This window comes from Cyphomyrmex costatus, unplaced genomic scaffold, assembly GCF_001594065.2.
Source record: "Cyphomyrmex costatus isolate MS0001 unplaced genomic scaffold, Ccosl1.0 scaffold18, whole genome shotgun sequence".
NCBI lineage: Eukaryota > Metazoa > Arthropoda > Insecta > Hymenoptera > Formicidae > Cyphomyrmex > Cyphomyrmex costatus.
In genome coordinates this window covers 258585-280147 of record NW_017275824.1, presented here as the reverse complement: position 1 = coordinate 280147, position 21563 = coordinate 258585, and the positions used below count along the sequence as shown (strand labels likewise).

General features: G+C 37.7%; 1 protein-coding gene across 10 annotated transcripts in view; it reads left to right on the top strand.

The window, feature by feature from the left end:
- LOC108772156 (ankyrin-3) overlaps nt 1-21563 on the top strand; it is an 89122-nt gene that overhangs the window by 60927 nt on the left and 6632 nt on the right. For 7 of the 10 annotated variants that reach the window (XM_018537633.1, XM_018537632.1, XM_018537631.1 and 4 more), the window contains 3 exons: nt 1841-16033; nt 16995-17063; nt 17976-19169. In XM_018537633.1, coding sequence (XP_018393135.1) covers nt 1841-16033; nt 16995-17063; nt 17976-19169 — 15456 coding nt within the window. Of the gene's footprint in view, nt 1-1840; nt 16034-16994; nt 17064-17975; nt 19170-20769; nt 20948-21563 lie in introns of all 10 variants that reach the window. The other 3 variants (XM_018537635.1, XM_018537639.1, XM_018537634.1) reach the window with 3 other exon arrangements.

The following is a 21563-nucleotide window of genomic DNA, read 5'->3' as shown; positions in this document are numbered from 1 at the left end:
TGGTGGGTTGAGGGGCCGTGCTTATTACTGGCAAAGAACCGGCAACTGATATAATCGAGTTTTAGCGGAGCTACGTTGCCAAATCGAGACTGTTATACATATACATATATACTATAAATTCAGCAGCATGATTAGATTAATGCTGCGGGCGCACGCTTGATCCTAAGGGATCGACTTACTCGTATTAACCATGTGTCGACGAACTGCGTTTCGCCGGACTCGCTAAACCTTACTAGATCGGAGATACCTTTCCTTTAGTGATATCGTGTTCATAGTTATGAAGTATACTCGCTTAAAAGATTTTCAAATAATGCACGAGATGTACATTATTTTTCTCGAATAGCTTCATCATTTATTTTTACGCGTTTAGTATTATTTTCTCTTAATGTACTATTTTTCGATGAATTTTCACATTATACATTCCTATAAACGATTATTTCTTCATTTGTAAATTGATATATATCACCGTTATGCAGTTTGTCGCAACAAATGCACATAATTATTTTTAATTATATTGGTGTATAGACTATTATAATATATGTATGTCAATAACGTAGTTTCTAAGTAGCTATATTTCAATGCTAATCGATCTCGTACATTGAATTTTCACTTGTGACTTATTATCGTCATTTATGAAGCAAGCTTTAATTTTTACGTAAGTATTCAATCAAACAGTTGTGCACGATCTTATTTCAGCGAAACGTTGCGGTCGAATAAATGTTATAATACAATGAATATAAGGAATATTATTATTTTTATGATTCTGGACACGATTCACGTCAATGCATAAAATTTGTCTCATAAAGAAAACTGTACGTTTGCAGAGTGCAAGTAACGTACATAAGCACTAAATATTTGTTTCTACGCCGTTCACTCACAGGTTCTGGAAGCCAATGCGGATCTCTTCGGAATTTTACCAGCTTGCTTTTTTATTTTATAAATAATAACGGATTATTTTATCTCGGCCTTAAACAGCTATTACTTATATAATATACAATAATTTTTATATCTCATTTAATCATCCCCACTAATATCCTTAATACTTCGCGAACACTTTTAGATTAATTTGTTTCAGCAAGGTTTCGCTGCAATTATTTGGCGTTGCATGAATGGCCAATATGTGGGCCTAATTGTGTGCTCGCACGGAGCAGCTGTCATTAGAAAAGATCGTTGTCGCGTGGGCTATCAGAATATTGTTTCCTTTACCTATATAACTGATAGATTAAAAATTACTAAAGTCATTACTAATAGCAATTGACTGTTGTTGTCACTTAAAACAGTAATCAAGAGTTTTTTTACGAAGCTGAATATATGTCCTTTATATTCTCTAACAGCTTCATTTTAATATCTTTAGCGTCTTTCATTTTAGTATCTTTAACTAATTCATTTCATAGTTAATATTATAATACTAATTGAAGTATTTTCATAGAAAAAACATTTCGAAGTTGCAAGCTACTGGGAACATTTCAATACAATTTATTGAAAAGTCAAAGTACGTAGTATAATATACGTTGCATATTACAAAGTACGTAGTATAATATAATTGCTACCAACAATCAATACTGATATTGATTGTTGGTAGCAATTGATGTTACTTCTCCTTCTTAAATCACACTTGCCTTGCGTATATAACGATGTAGTGAAAAGATGGCTGCTCCACAGCACATACACTCCACGCACAAACCACACTACTACAGTCTAACCGCAGTTCAATCAAAAGAGCAATCAAAGAGCGAGCCAGCTTACACTAATGATGACGAAATTGACAATAAAATTGTGTTCCTTTATTTTGCTACCACGTATACAGATGCCTAAAATATATATTATACTTAATTAACAGGTGTAATAGCAGACGCAGAGAAAGAGAAGGGGAAGTTAGCGAAGGAAGGGTGGTCGGTGGTTTATGATGATGATGATGCGCGGGACAATAAAGAGGCGCGGGGTGCGATAGGGCAGACTGTAATTAATGTTCATGTAGATCAAGCGGCCACCGAGCCGGAAGGTTTCGTTCCCAAATTAGAGCAAATCTCTAGTATCGAACCGCCGATGATTAAGCAACATCGTGGTGGGACGCCGGATCCCAAAGTTAGCACTTCAAAAACAATTGTTTCTGTTAGTAGTGATCCGAAAGTAGGCCAGACAGTAGTAACTAAGACTACGGTAATAAAACAGACTCCGACTGAGACCGTGACTACGAAAGAAACGGTAATTGTTCTCCCCGATAAAAAAGACGTTGTTAGCGAGAAAGAGAAACTGTCTAAAGAAGGTAAGGAAGTCGACGAAAAGTTAGGCGCAGCTCCTACGGATGCGACTGTTACTCGAAAAACGGTAAAGGCTGGCGTAATAGTTCAAACTGATCAAAAGAAATCAGAAATAAAAACTCCAGCAGACAGGGATAAAGATAAAGATAAGGAAAAGAAGGATAAAGATACTGTAACAAAAACTGTGAAAACATCGGCTTACGAAGATGTTTACAATGTGCCACATTCGACAGACAGCATGGAAGATAAATCAGACGAAGAGAAGAAAACGAAGGATAAGAGCGGCGGAATATTTTTGGGAATTTTTAAAGGCTCCAAATTAAAGAGAGGCAAGAAAGGTTTTAAGGACACGTCCTTTGATAGTGGTGACGAGGAATCGAAGATAGTCGTAACGAAAGTTTCAGAACAACAACCAGAATTTCTCTCTAGCGAAGTAACGAATTCGCAGTTTGACAGCAGATTACCAGAAATTACAACTGCACCCGATGTGAGAACAGCTACTGTGGAATTTTTGGAAGATTCTCGACGAATTGCTGCAGGTATGCATGTATCTTACGAAGGTCTTGTTAAGTCAGTGGAGAAGGAAGACAAAAAAGCAGATGCTGCCGAGACCGATGATGACGATAAAGATAAGATGAGTTTCTTCTCGAGTTTGTTCAAAAGTAAGTCTAAAAAAGATGAAGATGGATCTATCTTACCTGTTATACATGTTGAGAAACCTAAAGAATCTGCAGAGCAAATTGCAAAAAAAGAGAAGAAAAAGCTAGCAGCAATCGCAAAGGAAAACGAGGAATTGTTAGAATTACAAATGAAGGAAAAGGAAAAAGAGGCTGAAGCATCTCAGATTATCGAAATGCCTTGTATAATTGAACAAGAAACGGAAAAAGCTGTGAAAACCGGCGCGAAAGTTATCGAGGATGCTAAAAGCAAAGCAAAGATCACTTTGGATGAACAACAATCTAGTAAGGATGATGAAAAAGAAGAAGATCAAATAAAGGAAAAGGGTGGCTTCTTCGGCATCTTTAAGAGTCCAAAATCCAAAGAGAAAAAGCTCAAATCGAAGGAAACATCTTTTGATAGTGGCGATGAGGAAATCAAAGCCGTAACGGAGAAACTCTTGGATGACATGCGGAAGGTAGCTGACTCTACCGTGTTACCGATCGCATACAAAAGCGATAATACAAAAGTCACTCCTAAAGAAGAGATACGAACTTTTGTGTCGACCACTCATTACGAAGATGTTCTCGCTGACAAAGTCAATAAATCTTACGATATTGTTAAAACCACGATGAAAATGGAAAAGACTATCCACGAAGAGGTAAACGGGAAAGCGGACATTGACAAGGAAAAAATTCAAAAGGAAGAGAAAAGAGATGTTGAAAAACCTACTGCAGAAATAAAATCTGATACGCCGGAATCCAAAGCACCCGAGACAGAGAAAGAGATGGGCGACGATATCAAAGAAAAGAGTGGCGGCTTTTTCAGTATGTTTAAGAGCCCAAAACTCAAAAGTAAAAAGAGAAATAGATCTCGAGAACAAAGTTCTTCTAAGGAGACCTCTTTTGATAGCGGAGACGAAGAAGTTCGATTAGTAACGGCGAAGCTTCTAGAAGACACAAAACAAATGGCAGAGAATCTGCAGCATCAAGCTGAAGAAAAGTTATCAGAGAGGATTATAAAAACTCCTCCTACAGAGGAGGAAATAAGAAAAACTATCATTCCTGAAGATGAAGCCGTCGAAAAAGATAAGGGAGGCGGCATTTTCGGTATATTCAGAAGTCCTAAACAAGCGAGAAGTTCCAGATCCAGGAGTAGATCTAAGGAGAAGACACCTTCGCTTGAATTGCCAGATAGTGGCCACGACGATTTACGAGAAATAACTGCAACGTTCTTAGAGGATTCACGGTATATGGCAAATATCATGGGTGAATTGACAGATTCGAAAGATAAAGATGATAAATTGTCAACGGAGATAAAGAAAATTGACCATTACATTACAATTGCAGCAGAAGACGTTAGTAAAGTTACGAAGGATGGTAAAGACGTGATTGCTAAAAAAGTAGAAGAGAAAACACGTGATGTCGTGGATAGCACTGAAGCCGCAAAAGACAGAACGACCAAGGAAACGAAGAAAGCAAAAGACAAAGGTGCAGGATTTCTATCTGGCATATTTAAAGGTACGAAGCACGCTGTAGAAGATGCGACAGATGATATTAGAGAATTCTTAGATGAGACGAAAAAAGAAGCTGAAATGGAAAAAGAACGTGCTAAAGAGGAAACTGCTGCAAGTTTAAATGATCTGAAAGATAAAAAGGACACTGCTGTTAGTGAAGTTCAAAGAACTATGGATAAAACTATCGATAAAGCAAAAGAAGCAAACGATAAAACGGTCTCTATAATAAAAGACAGAAAAGATAAAGTTGTCGAGGAAGTTTCCAAAGATACGGAGAAAGTTGCCGATGCCACGAAAGAAGCTGGTGAGAAAGTAGCACATGAAACCAAGAAAATCAGTGAAAAAGTGGACGAGACTGCGGCAGAAGTTGCACAAATTGCACAGTATACTAAAGATGCAGCAATTAAAGAAGTAAAAGATGACACAAAGTTAGTGAAAGAAAAATTAGCAGCTGGCGCTGATGCGGTAGCAGAAACTGCGGACGGCACAAAGGAAAAAGTAACAAAAGAAGCGAAGAAAGCTAAGGAAAAAACAAGTGGTTTCTTTTCTGGTATTTTTAAAGGTGCGAAACACGCTGTAGAAAATGCGACAGACGACGTTAGAGAATTTTTAGATGAGACGAAAAAGGATGCAGAAATCGAAGAAGAACGTGTCAAAGAAAAGGCTGCTGCAAGTCTGAAAGATCTGAAAGATAAAAAAGACACTGTTGTTGGTGAAGTTCAAGAAACAATGGATAAAACCACCCATAAAGTGAAAGAAGCAAAAGATAAAACAGTTTCTGCACTAAAAAACAAAAGCGATGAAGTTGTCGAGGAAGTTGCCAAAGATGCTGAGAAAGTTGCCGATGACACAAAAGAAGCTAGTGAGAAAATAGCAGATGAATCTAAGAAAATCGGAGAAAAAATGGAGGAAACTGCAGCAGAAGTTGCACGAATTGCCAAGGATACTAAAGATGCAACAATTAAAGAACTAAAAGGAGATGCAAAATTAGTGAAAGAAAAATTAGCAGTTGGCACTGATACGACAGCAAAAACTATGGACAGTGCAAAGGAAAAAGTGACAAAAGAAGCGAAGAAAACTAATGAAAAATCAGGTGGTTTCTTCTCCGGTATTTTTAAAGGTGCAAAACATGCTGTAGAAGATGCGACAGACGACGTTAGAGAATTTTTAGATGAGACAAAAAAAGAAGCTGAAGTCGAAGAAGAACGTGCTAAAGAGAAGGCTGCTGCCAGTCTGAAAGATCTGAAAGATAAAAAAGATACTGCTGTTAGTGAAGTTCAAGGAACTGTGAAAACCGCTGATAAAGAAGCAAAAAATAAAACAGTTTCTACACCAAAAGATAAAAAGGATGAAGTTATCGAGGAAATCTACAAAGAAACGCAAAAAAATGCCGACGCTATGAAAGCAGCTAGTGACATAGTTGGAGCAGAAACCAAGAAGGTTAGTAAAAACGTGGAAGAAACTGCAACAGATGTTGCGCATGACCTTAAGGATAGTAGAGATGCAACAGTTAAAGAAATGAAAGAAGATACTAAATTAATGACTGAAAAATGGCCAGCAGGTGTTGCTGCTGCAGAAATTGCAGATAGCACAAAAGATAAAGCTACGAAGGAAACGAAAAAAGCTAAAGAAAAAACCAGTGGTTTCTTCTCTGGCATCTTTAAAGGTGCAAAGTATGTCGCTGAAGATACATCTGATGATGTTAAAGAATTTTTGGATAAGACAAGAAGGGAAGCTTCTTTAGAAAAAGAACGTATTAAAGAAGTTGTGACAAATACTAAAGATTTAAAGGATAAGAAGGATACAGTTGTAACCAAAGTTCAGCAAACTGCAGACGCAGTCTTCTTTGACGTAAAAGAAGCTAAGGATAAAACTGTTTCTGTAATAAAAGATAAGGAAGATAAGCTCGTAGAAGAAGTTTCGAAAGATGCTGAGAAAATTGCCGATATAGCAAAAGCTGCCGGTGAAGAAATAACAGCAGAAACAAAGAAATTTGGTGAAAAAATGGAATATGCCGCTGTAGATGTTGCGCAAGCTATCAAGGAGACTAATGATGCAGCTGTTAAAGAGGTAAAGGAAGATACGAAAATAGTAAAAGAAAAATTAGCTTTAGGTGCTGATGCTGTAGATAACACAAAGGATAAAACGACAAAACAGGCAAAGAAAGCAAAAGAAAAAACAACTAGTTTCTTTTCCGGTATTTTTAAAGGTGCTAAGAATGCCGTAGAAGACGCAGCTGATGACGTTAAAGAATTCATTGATGAAACGAAAAAGGATGCTGCGCTTGAAGAAGAACGTGCCAAAGAAAAATCTGCTGCGAGTATAACAAATTTGAAAGACAAGAAAGACACACTCGTTACTGAGATTCAAGAAGTTGTAAATAAATTAGATAAAGTTGTTGTTGAAACGAGAGATGCAAAAGAGAAAACAATCTCTGCAGTAAAAGACAAGAATGATGAAATTGTTGAAGAAATTTCCAAGGGTAGTCAGAAAATTTCGGATACCGCCAAAGCAGCTGATGAGAAAATACCAACGAAGAAAATCAATGAAACAATAGGAGAGACTGTGACGGAAGTTGCGGAAACTGCCAAGCACATTAAGGATATAGCAGTTAAAGAAGTGAGCAAAGATACAAAGAAAGATAACTTGACAGCAGATGTCTATGTTGCTGCTGAAACTGCGGAAGGTACGAAAGAAAAAGTAAAAAGGGTTAAAGAAAAAACCAGTGGTTTTCTGTCTGGTATATTTAAAGGCGCTAAAAATACTGTGGAAGATACAACTGACGACATTAAAGAATTTTTAGATGAGACTAAAAGTGAAGCATTATTAGAAAAAAAACGTATAGAAGAAGATGTCGCAAATATTAAAGATTTCAAGGATACAGAAAGTGCTATGATTGTAGGAATTCAAGAAGCTGCAGACAAGGTCATCACTGACGTAAAAGACACACAAGATGAAATCGTCTCTGCAGTAGAAGACAAAAAAGATAAAATTGTCGAAAAAGTTTCCACAGATGCGCAGAAAGTTACCGACGCTACAAAAGAAGCTAATGAAATAATAGCAGATAAAACCAAGAAAATCAGTGAAAAAGTGGAGGAGACTGCGGCAGAAGTTGCACAAATTGCACAGTATACTAAAGATGCAGCAATTAAAGAGGTAAAAGATGACACAAAGTTAGTGAAAGAAAAATTAGCAGCTGGCGCTGATGCGGTAGCAGAAACTGCGGACGGCACAAAGGAAAAAGTAACAAAAGAAGCGAAGAAAGCTAAGGAAAAAACAAGTGGTTTCTTTTCTGGTATTTTTAAAGGTGCGAAACACGCTGTAGAAGATATGACAGACGACGTTAGAGAATTCTTAGATGAGGCGAAAAAAGAAGCTGAAATCGAAGAAGAACGTGTCAAAGAAAAGGCTGCTGCAAGTCTGAAAGATAAAAAAGACATTGTTAGTGACGTTCAAGAAACCGTGGACAAAACCGTCGATAAAGCGAAAGAAGCAAAAGATAAAACCGTCTTTACAGTAAAAGACAGAAAAAATAAAGTTGTCGAGGAAGTTTCCAAAGATGCGCAAAAAGTTGTAGACGCCACGAAAGCAGCCGATGAGAAAGTAGCAGATGAAACCAATAAAATCGGAGAAAAAATGAAGGAAACTGCAGCAGAAGTTGTACAAATTGCAAAGGATACTAAAGATGCAACAATTAAAGAGGTAAAAGATGACACAAAGTTAGTGAAAGAAAAATTAGCAGCTGGCGCTGATGCGGTAGCAGAAACTGCGGACGGCACAAAGGAAAAAGTAACAAAAGAAGCGAAGAAAGCTAAGGAAAAAACAAGTGGTTTCTTTTCTGGTATATTTAAAGGTGCAAAACATGCCGTAGAAGATGCTACTGATGACGTCAAAGAATTTATGAATGAGGCGAAGAAGGAAACTGTTTTGGAGGAAGAGCGCACTAATGAAAAAATTGCTGCGGGGCTTAAAGATTTGAAAGGTAAAAAAGACATTGTCGCAACTGAGGTTCAAGAATCCGTAGACAAAATCATCACTCATGTGAAAGACACGAAAGATGAAACTATTACTACTATGAAAGATAAGAAAAATAAAATTACAGAGAAAGTTTCCAAAGACGTTCAAAAGGTTACTGATACCACAACAATAGCTGGTGAAAAAATTGCAACAGAGGCGAAGAAATTTGGTGAGAAAATGGAAGAATCTGCAACAGATGTCGTGCAGGATGCGAAAGGTGTTAAAGATGCAGCGATTATGGAAATGGAAGAAGATACAAAATTCGTAAAAGATAAATTAGCAAAAAGCGCTGATAGTGCTGTAGAAACTGCGGGCAGTGCAAAAGATAAAGCAACAAAAGAAGCAAAAAGAGTTAAAGAAAAAACTAGTGGATTTTTTTCTGGTATATTCAAAAGTTCGAAACATGCTACGGAAGATATATCTCAGGATGAGAAGGAACATTTAAGCGATGCTAAAAAGGAAGCGACTAAAGAATTGGAAGAGTTAGATCGCGAGAAAGATGATATAGTGCATAGTGCAAAAGAAGCTATAGGCAAAACCATGAAGGATGCCGAAGATAGAACAGTTTCTATCGCGGAAGATACAAAAGACAAGTTTGTTGATATAGCTGATAAAGACATAGATAAAGCAACACATGATTTGAAAGCAGCTCGTGATGACGTAATTACAAAGACCAAGGACGTAGTCGAAAAAGTAGAAACCTCCATGGTAGATGTTGGGCATAATATTAAGAATGCAACTGAAATAGAAATAAAAGAAGACGCTACCGTTATAAACAAAAAATTATCTGCCAAAGCTGAATCTATTTTGGATTCAGCAGAAGTCACTAAAGACAAGACAACTAGAGAGGCGAAGAAAGCTAAGGAAAAAGCTAGTGGTTTTTTTTCGGGAATATTTAGAGGATCGAAACATTCCATGGACAGTGTAGTAGATGATGTAAAAGAATTTCTGGACGAAGCGAGAAAGGAAGCAGCGTTAGAGCAAGCACATGTCAACGAAGCAGCAGAAGCCAAACTAAAAAATCTTGAGCTCAAAACCGATCGCGTGATTTCCGAAGCAAAAGAAGTTAAAGATCGTATTGCTGAGGAAATAGTTGACCAAGTCGACAAGACTATTGACGGCACTAAAGCGACAAGCGATCATTTAGTTACAGATACAAAACAAATTGCTGACGATATCGCACAAAGTGTTGCAAATGCTAAAGATAGCGTGGCAAAGGAAGTAAAAGAAGATGTACAAGTAGCGAAAGAGAAATTAAAGGCAGGTAGTGATGCTGTAGTAGAAAGTGCTACGACTACGAAAGATAAAGTAATTAAGGAATCAAAGAAAGCTAAAGAAAAGGGTAGTGGCTTTCTTTCAGGAATATTTAAGAGCGCGAAGCATTCTGTAGAAGAAGTATCTGACGATGTAAAAGAATCTATAGATGAGACAAAGGAAACTACTTTCAAACAAGAACGAACTAAGGAAAAAATCGCTGCAGACGTTAAAGATTTGAAAGATACAAAAGAAACTCTTGTTACTAATATTCAAAATGTTGCTGATAAAACCGTCACAAAAGATGCTAAAGATAAAACTGTCTCCGCAGTAAAAGACAAAAAGGATAAGGTTTTCGAGGAAGTTTCTAAAGATGCGCATAAAGTTATTGACACCACGAAAACAGCTGGTGAGAAAGTAGCAGATGAAACGAAAAAAGTCGAAGAAAAAATAGAGGAAACTGCGGTAGATGTTGCACAAGCTGCCAAGGATACTAAAGATTCAGCTATTAAAGAAGTAAACGAAGATGCAAAATTAATAAAAGAAAAATTAACTACAAGTGCTGATGCTACCGTAGAAGCTGCGGATAGTGCAAAGGACAAAGTATCGAAAGAAGCAAAGAAAGCTAAAGATAAAACGGGTCGTTTCTTTTCTGGCATATTTAAAGGTGCGAAACATGCTGCAGAAGATGCAACTAATGATGCCAAAGGATTTCTGGATGAAAAGAAAAGAGAAGCTTCAGTAGAAAAAGAACACGCTAAAGAAGAAATTACTCAAAGACTTAAAGATTTGAAAGATGAGAAAGATACGGTTGTTTCTGATATTCATCAAGCTGCAGACAAAGTTGCCGATGACGCGAAAGAGACAAAAGATAAAGTTATTTCTACTGCCAAAGACAAAATAGATAAAATTGTGGAAGAAGTTTCGATAGATGTACAGAAAGTTACCGATGCGACGAAAGCAGGCGGTGAAAAAGTAGCAGCTAAAACGAAAAAAATTGGTGAGAAAATAGAAGAAACTGCAGCGGATGTTGTGCAAGATATTAAAGATACTAAAGATACAGCAATTAAGGAATTAAAAGAAGATAAGAAATTAGTAAAAGGAAAATTGGCAGCAGGTGTTGATACTACTGTAGAGGCTGTGGATGGTACAAAAGAAAAAGCGATGAAAGAAGCGAAGAAAGCTAAAGAAAAAACGAGTGGTTTCTTCTCCGGAATATTCAAAGGTGCGAAACACGCTGTAGAAGATGCAGCTGATGACAAAGAATTTTTAGATGAAATCAAAAAGGAAGCCGCTTTGGAAGAAGAACATGTCAAAGAGACGCTTGACGCACGAATAAAAGATCTAAAAGATAAAAAAGATGCTGTTATAACTAAAGTTCAAGAAGCTGCTGATCACGCCATTACTGATACGAAAGATGCGAAGGATAAAGCAATTTCCAAAATTGAGGAAGAACTTTCAAAGGATGCTAAGAAAGCAAGAGACATTACCACAGATATTACGAAAAGTGTTAAGAACACTAAAGACGCAGGGATTAAAGAAGTAAAAGAGGATACGATAAAAATAAAAGAAAAATTGACAGCAGATGTTGATGCTGTTGTGGAAACTGCAGACAGCATAAAGGATAAAGCAACGAAAGAAGCAAAAAAAGCTAAAGAAAAAACAGGCCGTTTCTTTTCTGGTATATTTAAAGGAGGAAAACATACCGTGGAAGACGCAACTGACGATATTAAAGAATTCTTGGAGGAAACGAAAAGAGAAGCTTCATTAGAAAAACAACGTGCTAAGGAAGAAGTTGCTGCAAGTCTCAAAAATTTGAAAGATAAGCAAGATGCTGTTATTACTGAAGTTCAAAAGGTCGCAGACAAGGCCATCACCGATGCAAAAGGTGCAAAAGATAAAACAATGTCTACACTAAAAGACCAAAAAGATAAAGTTGTTGAGAAAGTTGCCGATGCCACGAAAGCAGCTAAAGAGGAAGTAACAGATGAGACCAAGGAAATCGGAGAAAAAATGGAGGAAACTGCGGCAGAAGTTGCACAAACTGCTAAGGATACTAAAGATGCAGCAATTAAAGAAATAAAAGAAGATGCAAAATTAGTGAAAGAAAAATTAGCACTTGGCGCTGATGCAGCATCAGAAGCTACAGATAGTGTAAAGGATAAAGTGTCGAAAGAAGCGAAAAAAACTAAAGAAAAAGCAGGTGGTTTCTTTTCTGGTATATTTAAAGGTGCTAAACATGCTGTAGAAGATGCTGCTGACGATGTTGAAAAATTTCTAGATGAAACAAAACATGAGGCAGAATTAGAAGAAGCTCGTATTAAAGAAGCTGCAGTTGCTGATATAAAAGAATTGGAACATAAGAAGGATGCTGTTGTTAGTGATGTGAAAGACACGGCAAATGGAACTGTCGCTGAAATAAAAGAAGCTAAGGATAAAACTGTCGCCGCAGTAAAAGATACGACAGATACAGTTGCTAAAAAAGCTTCGGAACATATTCAGAAAGCGGTTGATGCAGGTAAAGCTGTTAAAAACAAAGCAGCATCAGAAGTAAAAAAAGCTGGTGAGAAAGTGGATTCAACATCACAAGACATTGCATATGGAATTTCGCATTCGAAAGATACAATCATTAAAGAAGGTGGAGATGAGGCCAAAATAATCAAAGAGAAAATGTCAATTGGAGTTGAAGCTGTAACTGAAAATGTTGACGCTGTTAAAAATAAAGTAGTTAAAGGAGCAAAGAAAACAAAGGAAAAGGGATCTGGTTTTCTGTCAGGCATATTTAAAGGCGCCAAGTATTCTGTTGAAAGCACGGCAGACGATGTTAAAGAATTTCTAGATGAAACGAAACGGGAAGCGGAATTAGAAAAAACTCGTGCTAAGGAAGCAGCAGCAGCTGGATTGAAAGAACTAGAACATAAAGAAAATGCTGTTGTTATTGATATAAAAGATGCGACTGATCAAGCTGTTACTGAAATAAAAGATACCAAGGATAAGACTGTTGTCGCAGTAAAAGAGTCAAAAGACAAAGTTACTGAAAAAGTCTCTGAAGATATTGTTGTTGTCGCAACTAAAATAACATCCAAAACAAAAGAAATCGGCGAAAAAATTAATTTGATGGGTCTTGACATTGCAGAAGGAGTTGCAAGTGCGAAAGACACAGCCGCAAAAGAAGTTCAGGAAGGTACAAAAGAGATGAAAGAAAAATTAACGATTGAAATTGAACAAGTAGCAGATAATGCGAAGCATGTAAAGGATAAAGCAGTTTCTGTTGTTAAAGATCAAAAGGATAAAATTGTCGAAGAAATTTCTAAAGATGTGCAGAAAGTTGCTGATACCACAAAAGCAACCGGCGAGAAAGTAGTAGCAAAAACGAAAAAAACCGGTGACAACATAGAAGAAACCGCAATAGATGTTGCACAAGCTGTCAAAGATATTAAAGATGCAACGGTTAAAGAAGTGAAAAAAGATACAAGGAAGATGAAAGGGCAGTTGACAACAAGCGCTGACTCGGCCGCGGAAGCTGTGGATAGTGCAAAAGATAAAGCGAAGAAAACGAAAGAAAAAACAAGTGGCTTTTTTTCTGGGATATTTAAAGGTACAAAACATACTGTAGAAGATGCATCTGGCAACGTCAAGGAATTTTTGGATGAAACAAAAAGAGAAGCTTCTATAGAAAAAGAATACGGTGAGAAAGAAATAGCCGCTGATCTCAAAAATTTGGAAGACAAAAAGGACTCGGCGATCGCCGGAATCCAGGAGGTAATAGACAAAACTGTCGCTGATGTGAAAGATGCAAAGGATAAAACAGTTTCTGTCATAAAAGATAAAAAGGACAAAGTTACTGATGGCATTTCCAAAGATGCTCATAAAATTACTGATACCACAAAAGCAGCTGGTGAGAAAGTTGTAACAGAAACAAAGAGGATTGGTGGAAAAATAGAAATAACCGCGGAAAATATTGCACAAGACATTATAGATGCTAAGGATGCAGCGGCTAGAGAAGTGAAAGATGATGCAAAATTGGTAAAAAAAAAAATGTCATCTGGTATTAGCGCTGTAGCCGATGGTAGCGAAGTTGCTAAAGATAAAGCGACTAAAGGTGCAAAGAAAGTTAAAGAAAAAGGAACCGGTTTTCTATCAGGAATATTTAAAGGTGCCAAACATTCTGTTGAAAGCGCAGCAGACGATATAAAAGAATTTTTAGATGAAACGAAACGAGAAGTAGAACTGGAAGAAACTCGTGTTAAGGAAGCCGCAACAGCTGGATGGGAAGAATTAGAACATAAAAAGGATGCTCTTGTCACTGACTTAAAAGATACAACTGATCAAGCTATTGCTGAAATAAAAGATACTAAGGATACAACTATCGTTACAGCGAAAGAAAAAGTCTTTGAAAAAGTCTCGGAAGATATTCAAAAGGCTACAGATGCAAGTAAAGCTGCTAAAGACAAAATAACAACAGAAGTAAAGAAAGTTGATGATAAATTGTATTTAACAGCACAGGATGTTACACAAAAAGTTGCAGATACCAAAGATTCAGTTGTCAAGGAAGTACAGGATGATACCAAAAAGGTGAAAGAGAAATTAGCAGAAGTTGAAACTGTGGCCCATGGTGCTGAAGCAGCTAAAGACAAGGCAACTAAAGAAGTGAAAAAAGTTAAAGAAAAGGGATCCAGTTTTCTCTCGGGAATAGTTAAAGGCGCAAAACATGCTGTTGGAAGTGCAAAGGATGACGTTAAAGAATTTCTAGACGAGACAAAGCATGAGGCAAAATTAGAAATTCGTGCTACAGAAACCGCAGCGGTTGGTGTAAAGAAACTGGAACACAAGAAAAGTGTTACAAAAGAAGTAGTAGCTGATGTTAAGGACGTTAAAGATAAAGTTTCTGACATAGTGATTCAAGTAGCAGACACCACGAAGATTGCAGTTGATAAGTTAGCAACTGAAATAAAAAAGGTTGATGATAAAATGGAATGTAAAATCACAGATATTGCATATAGTACAGGGGATGCCAGAGAAAGTTTCAATAAAGAAATTAAAGAAGATACAACTGCGGTGGAAGATAAATTACTAACAAGTGCCGATGCTGTTGCTGACGGTGCCAAAGCAGTCAAAGATAAACTTGCAAAAGATGCTAAAACAGCGAAGGACAAAAGTTCTGATCTCTTGTCTGGAGTTCAGAGGGCAAAGCAAACCGAAAAGGAAATTTCCGACGACGTGAAGGACTTTCTGGAAATAACCAGGCAAGAAGCAACTACTGATGAAGTACTCGCTAGAGAAGTCGTGGCGACGAGATCAAAAGGACTCGAAAAGGCGAAGGATAAAGCCATTGGTGAAATTAAAACCTCTACGGATAAAGTTGTGAAAGGAACGAAAGACGTTAAAGAGAAGGGTATTTCCAGCATAAAAGGTGCAAAGGACAAAACGATCTCTCCTGTGAAAACGACGGGAAGTAAGACAGGGCATAGTATGGCGCAAGCTGGGGAAAAAGTTAAGACTATTGATCAAGGTGTGATACAAAAGACTAAACGTACAGAAGCAAAAGAAGATACACGTGTAGTCAAAGGAAAATTGACGACTGGTACAAGCGCAGTCGCCAGTACAGCAGAGACTGTTAAGGACAAAACCGCGAAAGATCCTAAAAAGGTCAAACAAAAAGCAGGTAGTTTTTTATCAGGCGTAGTGAAAAGCGCCAAGCATGCAGTAGAAGATGCAACAGATGATATGAAGGATTTCCTGAAAGAGGCCAAGCAGGAAGCAACCGTGGAAGAAGCTCGAGCTAAGAGTAATCTTGCTCAAGCGAAAGATAAATCCGCCAAATTGACAACTGACGCTAAAGAAAAATCTGTCAGTGCCGTTAAAATCGTAAGAAAGAGTCCCCCGAAGACGTCACAGTTACCAATGAACGCGAAAATCACGGGTAAAGCTTCGCCTATCACTAAGAGAACGGGCAAAGTGACTGAAATACCAGCGACAAAAAGAAAAGATGATAGAGTAGGATCGAAACGCACAGGCGAGAGTGTTCAGGAAGTAGTTCGTAGATCCGATGTAGCTGGCAGGTCAGAGACGTCCGGTGGCGTCGAGCATTTAACCGAGACAGTTAGCGTTAAGAAAGTATCTCACATTCCACAAAAGAAAAGTCTGGATAAAGAGACAGGCGCAGACGATTCGGGTAATTCGCGTAGAGTAATAGAGACAGTAACCAAAGTAGGGCATCCCGAGCCTCGCACACGGCACTCCGTCACCACAATCGTGACAAAGTCTGTGCGAACAACTCCACCGCCACCCAGTTCACTCGCCGAGTTCACTGACAGTAGAACCGAAGGTATCTTGCAATAATCTTGCGTTATCCATATCTATATCTATATATTATATATTACATATACCAGCTGTGTGTAACATGATTAATGATTAAGTTGACGCTTCTCTGTAACTTCAGTTTTACTAGTTATTCTCGTGACATCAGAGAGCAAAAAAAGAGAAAGATATATATATACATATATATATATATATATATATACATTCATGCACCTTCGTCAGTCACATTAATGAAATCTAACACTCTAATCTTTCATTCATTTTCAGTCCATTAATTTATCATCTCACGATCCGTAGAACCAATCGACAACATCCGAGACAATCATACTACCGCTTGTTCCTCTTATAATTTTCTGCGTATTGTTTTAAATTTTCCTTATGTTTCCATGTATATCGAATGGGTATATTGTTAATCGAAACCAATTTTGCATAAACGAGACGATATGTTTAATTATGATTATATTTAAGATAAAATTAAACCAGGAAGAATTCGTTATAGTATGAAGATTTAAAGAGATGTCTGAAAGAGCAACGATATACCTATATGTACTTACATTTAATTATTTGCTGCACTTATTTTCAGTTACGTCTTAACGATTTTGTTAACATCTATTTAATGCATGGTTCCAGGTTTTTGCGCTACTTTTTAAACGTCTCTCTTACCACAATGGATAATTTTCCTAGTATTACTTCTTGAACGCCGAATTCTTATTTTGTCGCTCCAATCGTGTCTCTTTTTTTCGTTTGTAGCGTATAACATATAGAGATCACGTGTTTACGATTATGCGGTAATTATGTCTCATTGAAATTAACAGGAATACCACAACTAGTGAAGCATGAACCGAGGTATGCCATGCAGAGAAAAAAACATCATCCATCATCTAATCTTTGTTGAATCATTGCTTTCAATGTCGTATTTGCCGATTCCCAATGTAAACTCAATATTTTTTTCTGTGTGAACTTTTCAGACGTGACTAAAGAGGCTGCACGACGGGCACAAAACCTGGCGCACCAGGCGTACACCTCGACGAAAACAGGTAATGTAAAATCGACTCGGATAAAATGTAAAAGAGTTCACGTACGCGGATCATCATCTCCGATAGAAGATCAATAATGGTAGAAAACTTTGTTTTTTGGTGCCCTCATTTATATTTAGCTTTATCTTCCATAGTTAGCACCTGCCGACGCTTTTACACTAACTGATACTATGCGCACGTCTCTTACTAAATAGTTACCGAGTCTCTTTTTTTATATTGTTGAAGACAAGAGATAGAGCTTTTATATTGCTCGAAAAAATTAATCTATTATATATACAATATAATATATATTCGTCGAGTAGTTTAGTCAGTTACATAGCGTGTCTAGCAAATTATGGTATCGTTATATCGATGAGGAAGTGATCTCTCTGGGAAAAAAGACAAAGAAATATAGTTTAGATTTTACTTTTTTTAATTAATTGCGTGATCTTAAGAAAAGTTTGGAATATTTCAAATGCTTTCGACGCGACATTTGTCTGCTTCGAAATAAATAATGGTACATTTTAGTAAGACTCAGACGCTACAACCAGACACCGTTTTTTAATGAGTGTATTCTCTTTCGTTTTCGATAAACAGACTAATCCTAGTTGCAATATTGATACTAACTAAAAAAAGAACTAAATGAGCGGGCAGAACCTCAATGCACGCGCACACGCATCATGCGCGAGACGCATCTCTCCGGGATTGCTTCTCCTATATCCCAGCGTGCGTGCGTGCGTGCGTGCACCAAGCGCAAGTTTTTCGTTAAGTTAGTGCGTAATGTGCGCGTACACGTGTGTATGCGAGGAAAACACTCTCCGAATCTTTCCAGTCTAACTTTGGCAGCTGGGCTAGAGTTAAAATTCTTAGTGTGTATCAATGTGCTTTATGTCCTTGTTCCTGTTCTTGTCCATGTCCTTTTGGATGGGTCAGGGCATGATTCGGCTGAGATTGATGGGACTGTAGAGAGGCATGCTACTTCTGCTCCATCAAAACAACCTGTTCCCGCCCCGCGTCTCTCCACCACCAAGCCGTCTACCAAACCCGAGTTCCATCTGGAGCTTAGTGATGCCTCACGAACACATAAAACGATCGAACAATCTTCCAAGCCAACGCAGGAGATGCAGTCACCGAGCAAGAGCAGTCCAAAGAACAAGATACCTTTCAAAATTGAGTCTCACGCGCCTAAATCGAGCGACGATCCCGAATCCGTTCCAATAAAATTCTCGGAAGATCACGCCATCTATCCACAGACAGTTTCACAAACTGTCAAATACGTTACTAAGGATAGGGAATTGATCAAAGAGACGATAGAGGAGGAAAAAAAGATACCATCGAGTGATGCGATCCAGATAGTTAAAACGGACAATTTGACCGAGATATGCAGTAGAACGGAGATAATGCCTTCCGTAGAGCAAATACGAACAACTACAGTGACCAACGATTCATCGATTGATCCTACAAAATTGAAGGAGCTTTTGGAGACTGGTGGTATTGTAGAAATGGTGAGGACTGTGACTTTGACGTCAGAAAACGATACTTTGCAACCTGTAACGCGTGAGGAGGTTGTTAAGAGGATAAACCAGGTCGTTCATACGCTACCTAGCGAGATCTTCGATTTCGGCGATTCCTCTACCACTACGATAAGGTCCGGCAGATCAGAGTCCGATGGTGTTGCGCCGATGGTGCAACATGTGATGTCCGAGACGTCAGATATTGAGAAGACCGAGAGAGTGATGAGAACGATGACTTCCAGCGGCGGCAGCGGCTACGGGGATGTGGAGTCCGCTCTAAGAAGCCTTCCGGAACAATTAACGAGATCCGAAATCGAAGAGACCGTCTCTTGGACAGCGGCGAATGAACAGTGGGAGGTGCAGTATTCTCAAGACACGTCACCCGGTTCTGGAAATGGCGGCGGTGTTGACACGTTTGTCAGCAACAACAACAACAATAACAACAAAAACGATGGTAGTTCAAGGCATGATATGCACAGCGATACCGATAGTGACGGTTCGCCGCAACCTAGAAGAAGATCCCCGAGCAAGAGGCGTACGTTGGGCAGTTCCAGCGGGTCGGATGTAGCACTGCACGAAGGTGCGGAGCTGTCCCCGTTGGAGGACGACCAAGGTACCGCACTCTCACAGCTAACCTTCTGCATAAGCAATGTACATACCCCTCAAATTCTCCCTCGCTAATCGGTTACCTCCTGAATTATGTGAACGAACGAGCCCGAAAAAAAGAAAAGATATATTATATCTGTACATAGATTATTACACACGTTGAGCCTTGGTGTTAAATCCCTGCTATCTTTGTATGCAACTCCTATGCATTTTCCTGTACTTTCCGCTAGTTGCATGAAAACAGTTAATATTAGGTGGTGGAACTTGATCGATGAAGATCATCCTTGGAACGATAAAGTTGGTTGATTGAGATCATTTAAATCCTAAAGTTACAGCTATCGCAGATATACAGTTGTTCCAGGAATGTAATTTTGGGTTTGGAGACAATCAAAGATCCTCTACTAATTTATTTACAATTTGAATTTGAAATTTTCTCTCAGTTTTAATAGCTTTTTCAATTATTTATTTATAATATCTTATATAGTATGTTAAGTTTTTAAAATTTCAAAGAAATTCTTTCTTGAATTTGATATAATCAATGTCTTCATAATTCTTTAATTTTTAAGAGGACCTTTGATTTTCTATTGCTTGAGACTTGAGGTTGCAAAGAACAAAATGGGAATTACTTGTTTGAGAACTGCATGATCTGTCATGATGTTTTGCACAAAGATCAATGTCGATGGCGTCGTACGTTTTATAGAAGGGTAATGACCCCCGGAAGGAAAAATAAAGCTTGAAGTGCAGTCGTACAAATCTGCATAAAACATGCAGTATATTCTTCTTTGTGCTTCGAGGAATTGTGACAATGTACGATTAATGGTGGTCGACTAAATGTTGCTTCACGTTTGGGAAATGTTCGACCAGAACATCATTCTTTCACTTTCTTGTTTTTTTCGTTGGTCTTGACTAAGATGGAGAGGTTTGTAATTAGAGGCTTCCTGGGACTAGTATACTTTCATTTGCGATCAGCCATGTTGAACGATCGAACGTGTATCTATTATACGTCGGCGCATTGTTTATGTATTCGGTGTAATAAAATTTAATGAAGTATCTTTACGTGACTTTATCGAAATGGCGCTGACGAAATAATAGGGCATTTGTAATGATTGTACTAAGATTGCAGTAATTACTGGAAAAAGCGTCATAAATTCAGCGCGTATATCTGATCATGCTAAACAATACGAGCAAGCTTACAGAAGCTTTTCTAAAAATTGCATGAGATTATTTTCATTACTCATAATAAACAATGAAGATAGTTACGCGATTAAATCTTGAGTTTGTCTTTCGAAATTTCTTAATTTGATGATAAATTGATATATCGACAATATTTTTTCGAACCAGCGAGAGTTTAATCGTAAGCATACAGTTTAATAATGATAAAATTAATCTATCTCGATTTTGACTTTCGCGAAAATGTGGCTATTCTGTTATTTTCGGCTTTCTCATACTAATTACATGGCGGTGGAGCCATCATCCTATCAATCAGCCAGTCAATCAGTCAATTAATCAATCAACTGATCAGAATTCACATATGCGACCATAATTCATGGCAATTGATAATCTTTAAATAGCAGAAACACACGATGTGGTACGGTCGATTTGCTCAGGTAATACGATAGAACCGAAGACTAGGATGAAGACACCCGGTAGAACCAGCTGCGCGTGTTGGACGAGTATAGCTGTCGCTGTGTTGGTACTTCTAATAGCACTTATACTTGCTCTGGAGCCACAAATGTTTCGGCGTGTCATCTACACTCTGTCTAACAATGTCCCGAGGCAAGCTGGGTACGACTACCCTTCACATTATTTATTTTTTTTATTAAAAAATGTCTGTAGACCATTTTATAATATTAAATTTTTTTAAAACCAGACTGTTACGCCTATCAGGATAAAAATCTAAACTAATAAATATCAATATTTTATCTTATTTTCAAAAGCAACACGTCTCAAATTTTCCCTGCTTTCAATGTTTGTCAATTCGCTTAAAAAAATGATATAACAAATTATCATTCTTACGAGTTCGCTTGTGTACTTTTATGAGCGAAGATTAAGAAATTCTGAAGTTATAATTACACATCAATCAGATGATTGTTTTGAACGTGTCACTTTTGAAGAAAATATTCATAATTCATATAGATATCTTTGATTATTGTGCGAGGTGTGCTTAGAATTTGTATCAATATTATATTATAAGTATGCAATGTTCTATCGATAATGCATAAAACATTATCGATTGATATATTTATCCGAATGTGATATTCTCGCGTACAATACTGAAATCTACTTTTACGTTTTTTAGATCATTTGCAATCGCAATGATTTTGAAATTAGTTTGCGTAATAACTACTTATAAGCATGTGCGTCCACAAGGAAACGCAAAAAGGGCATTTGCCCCCCCCCC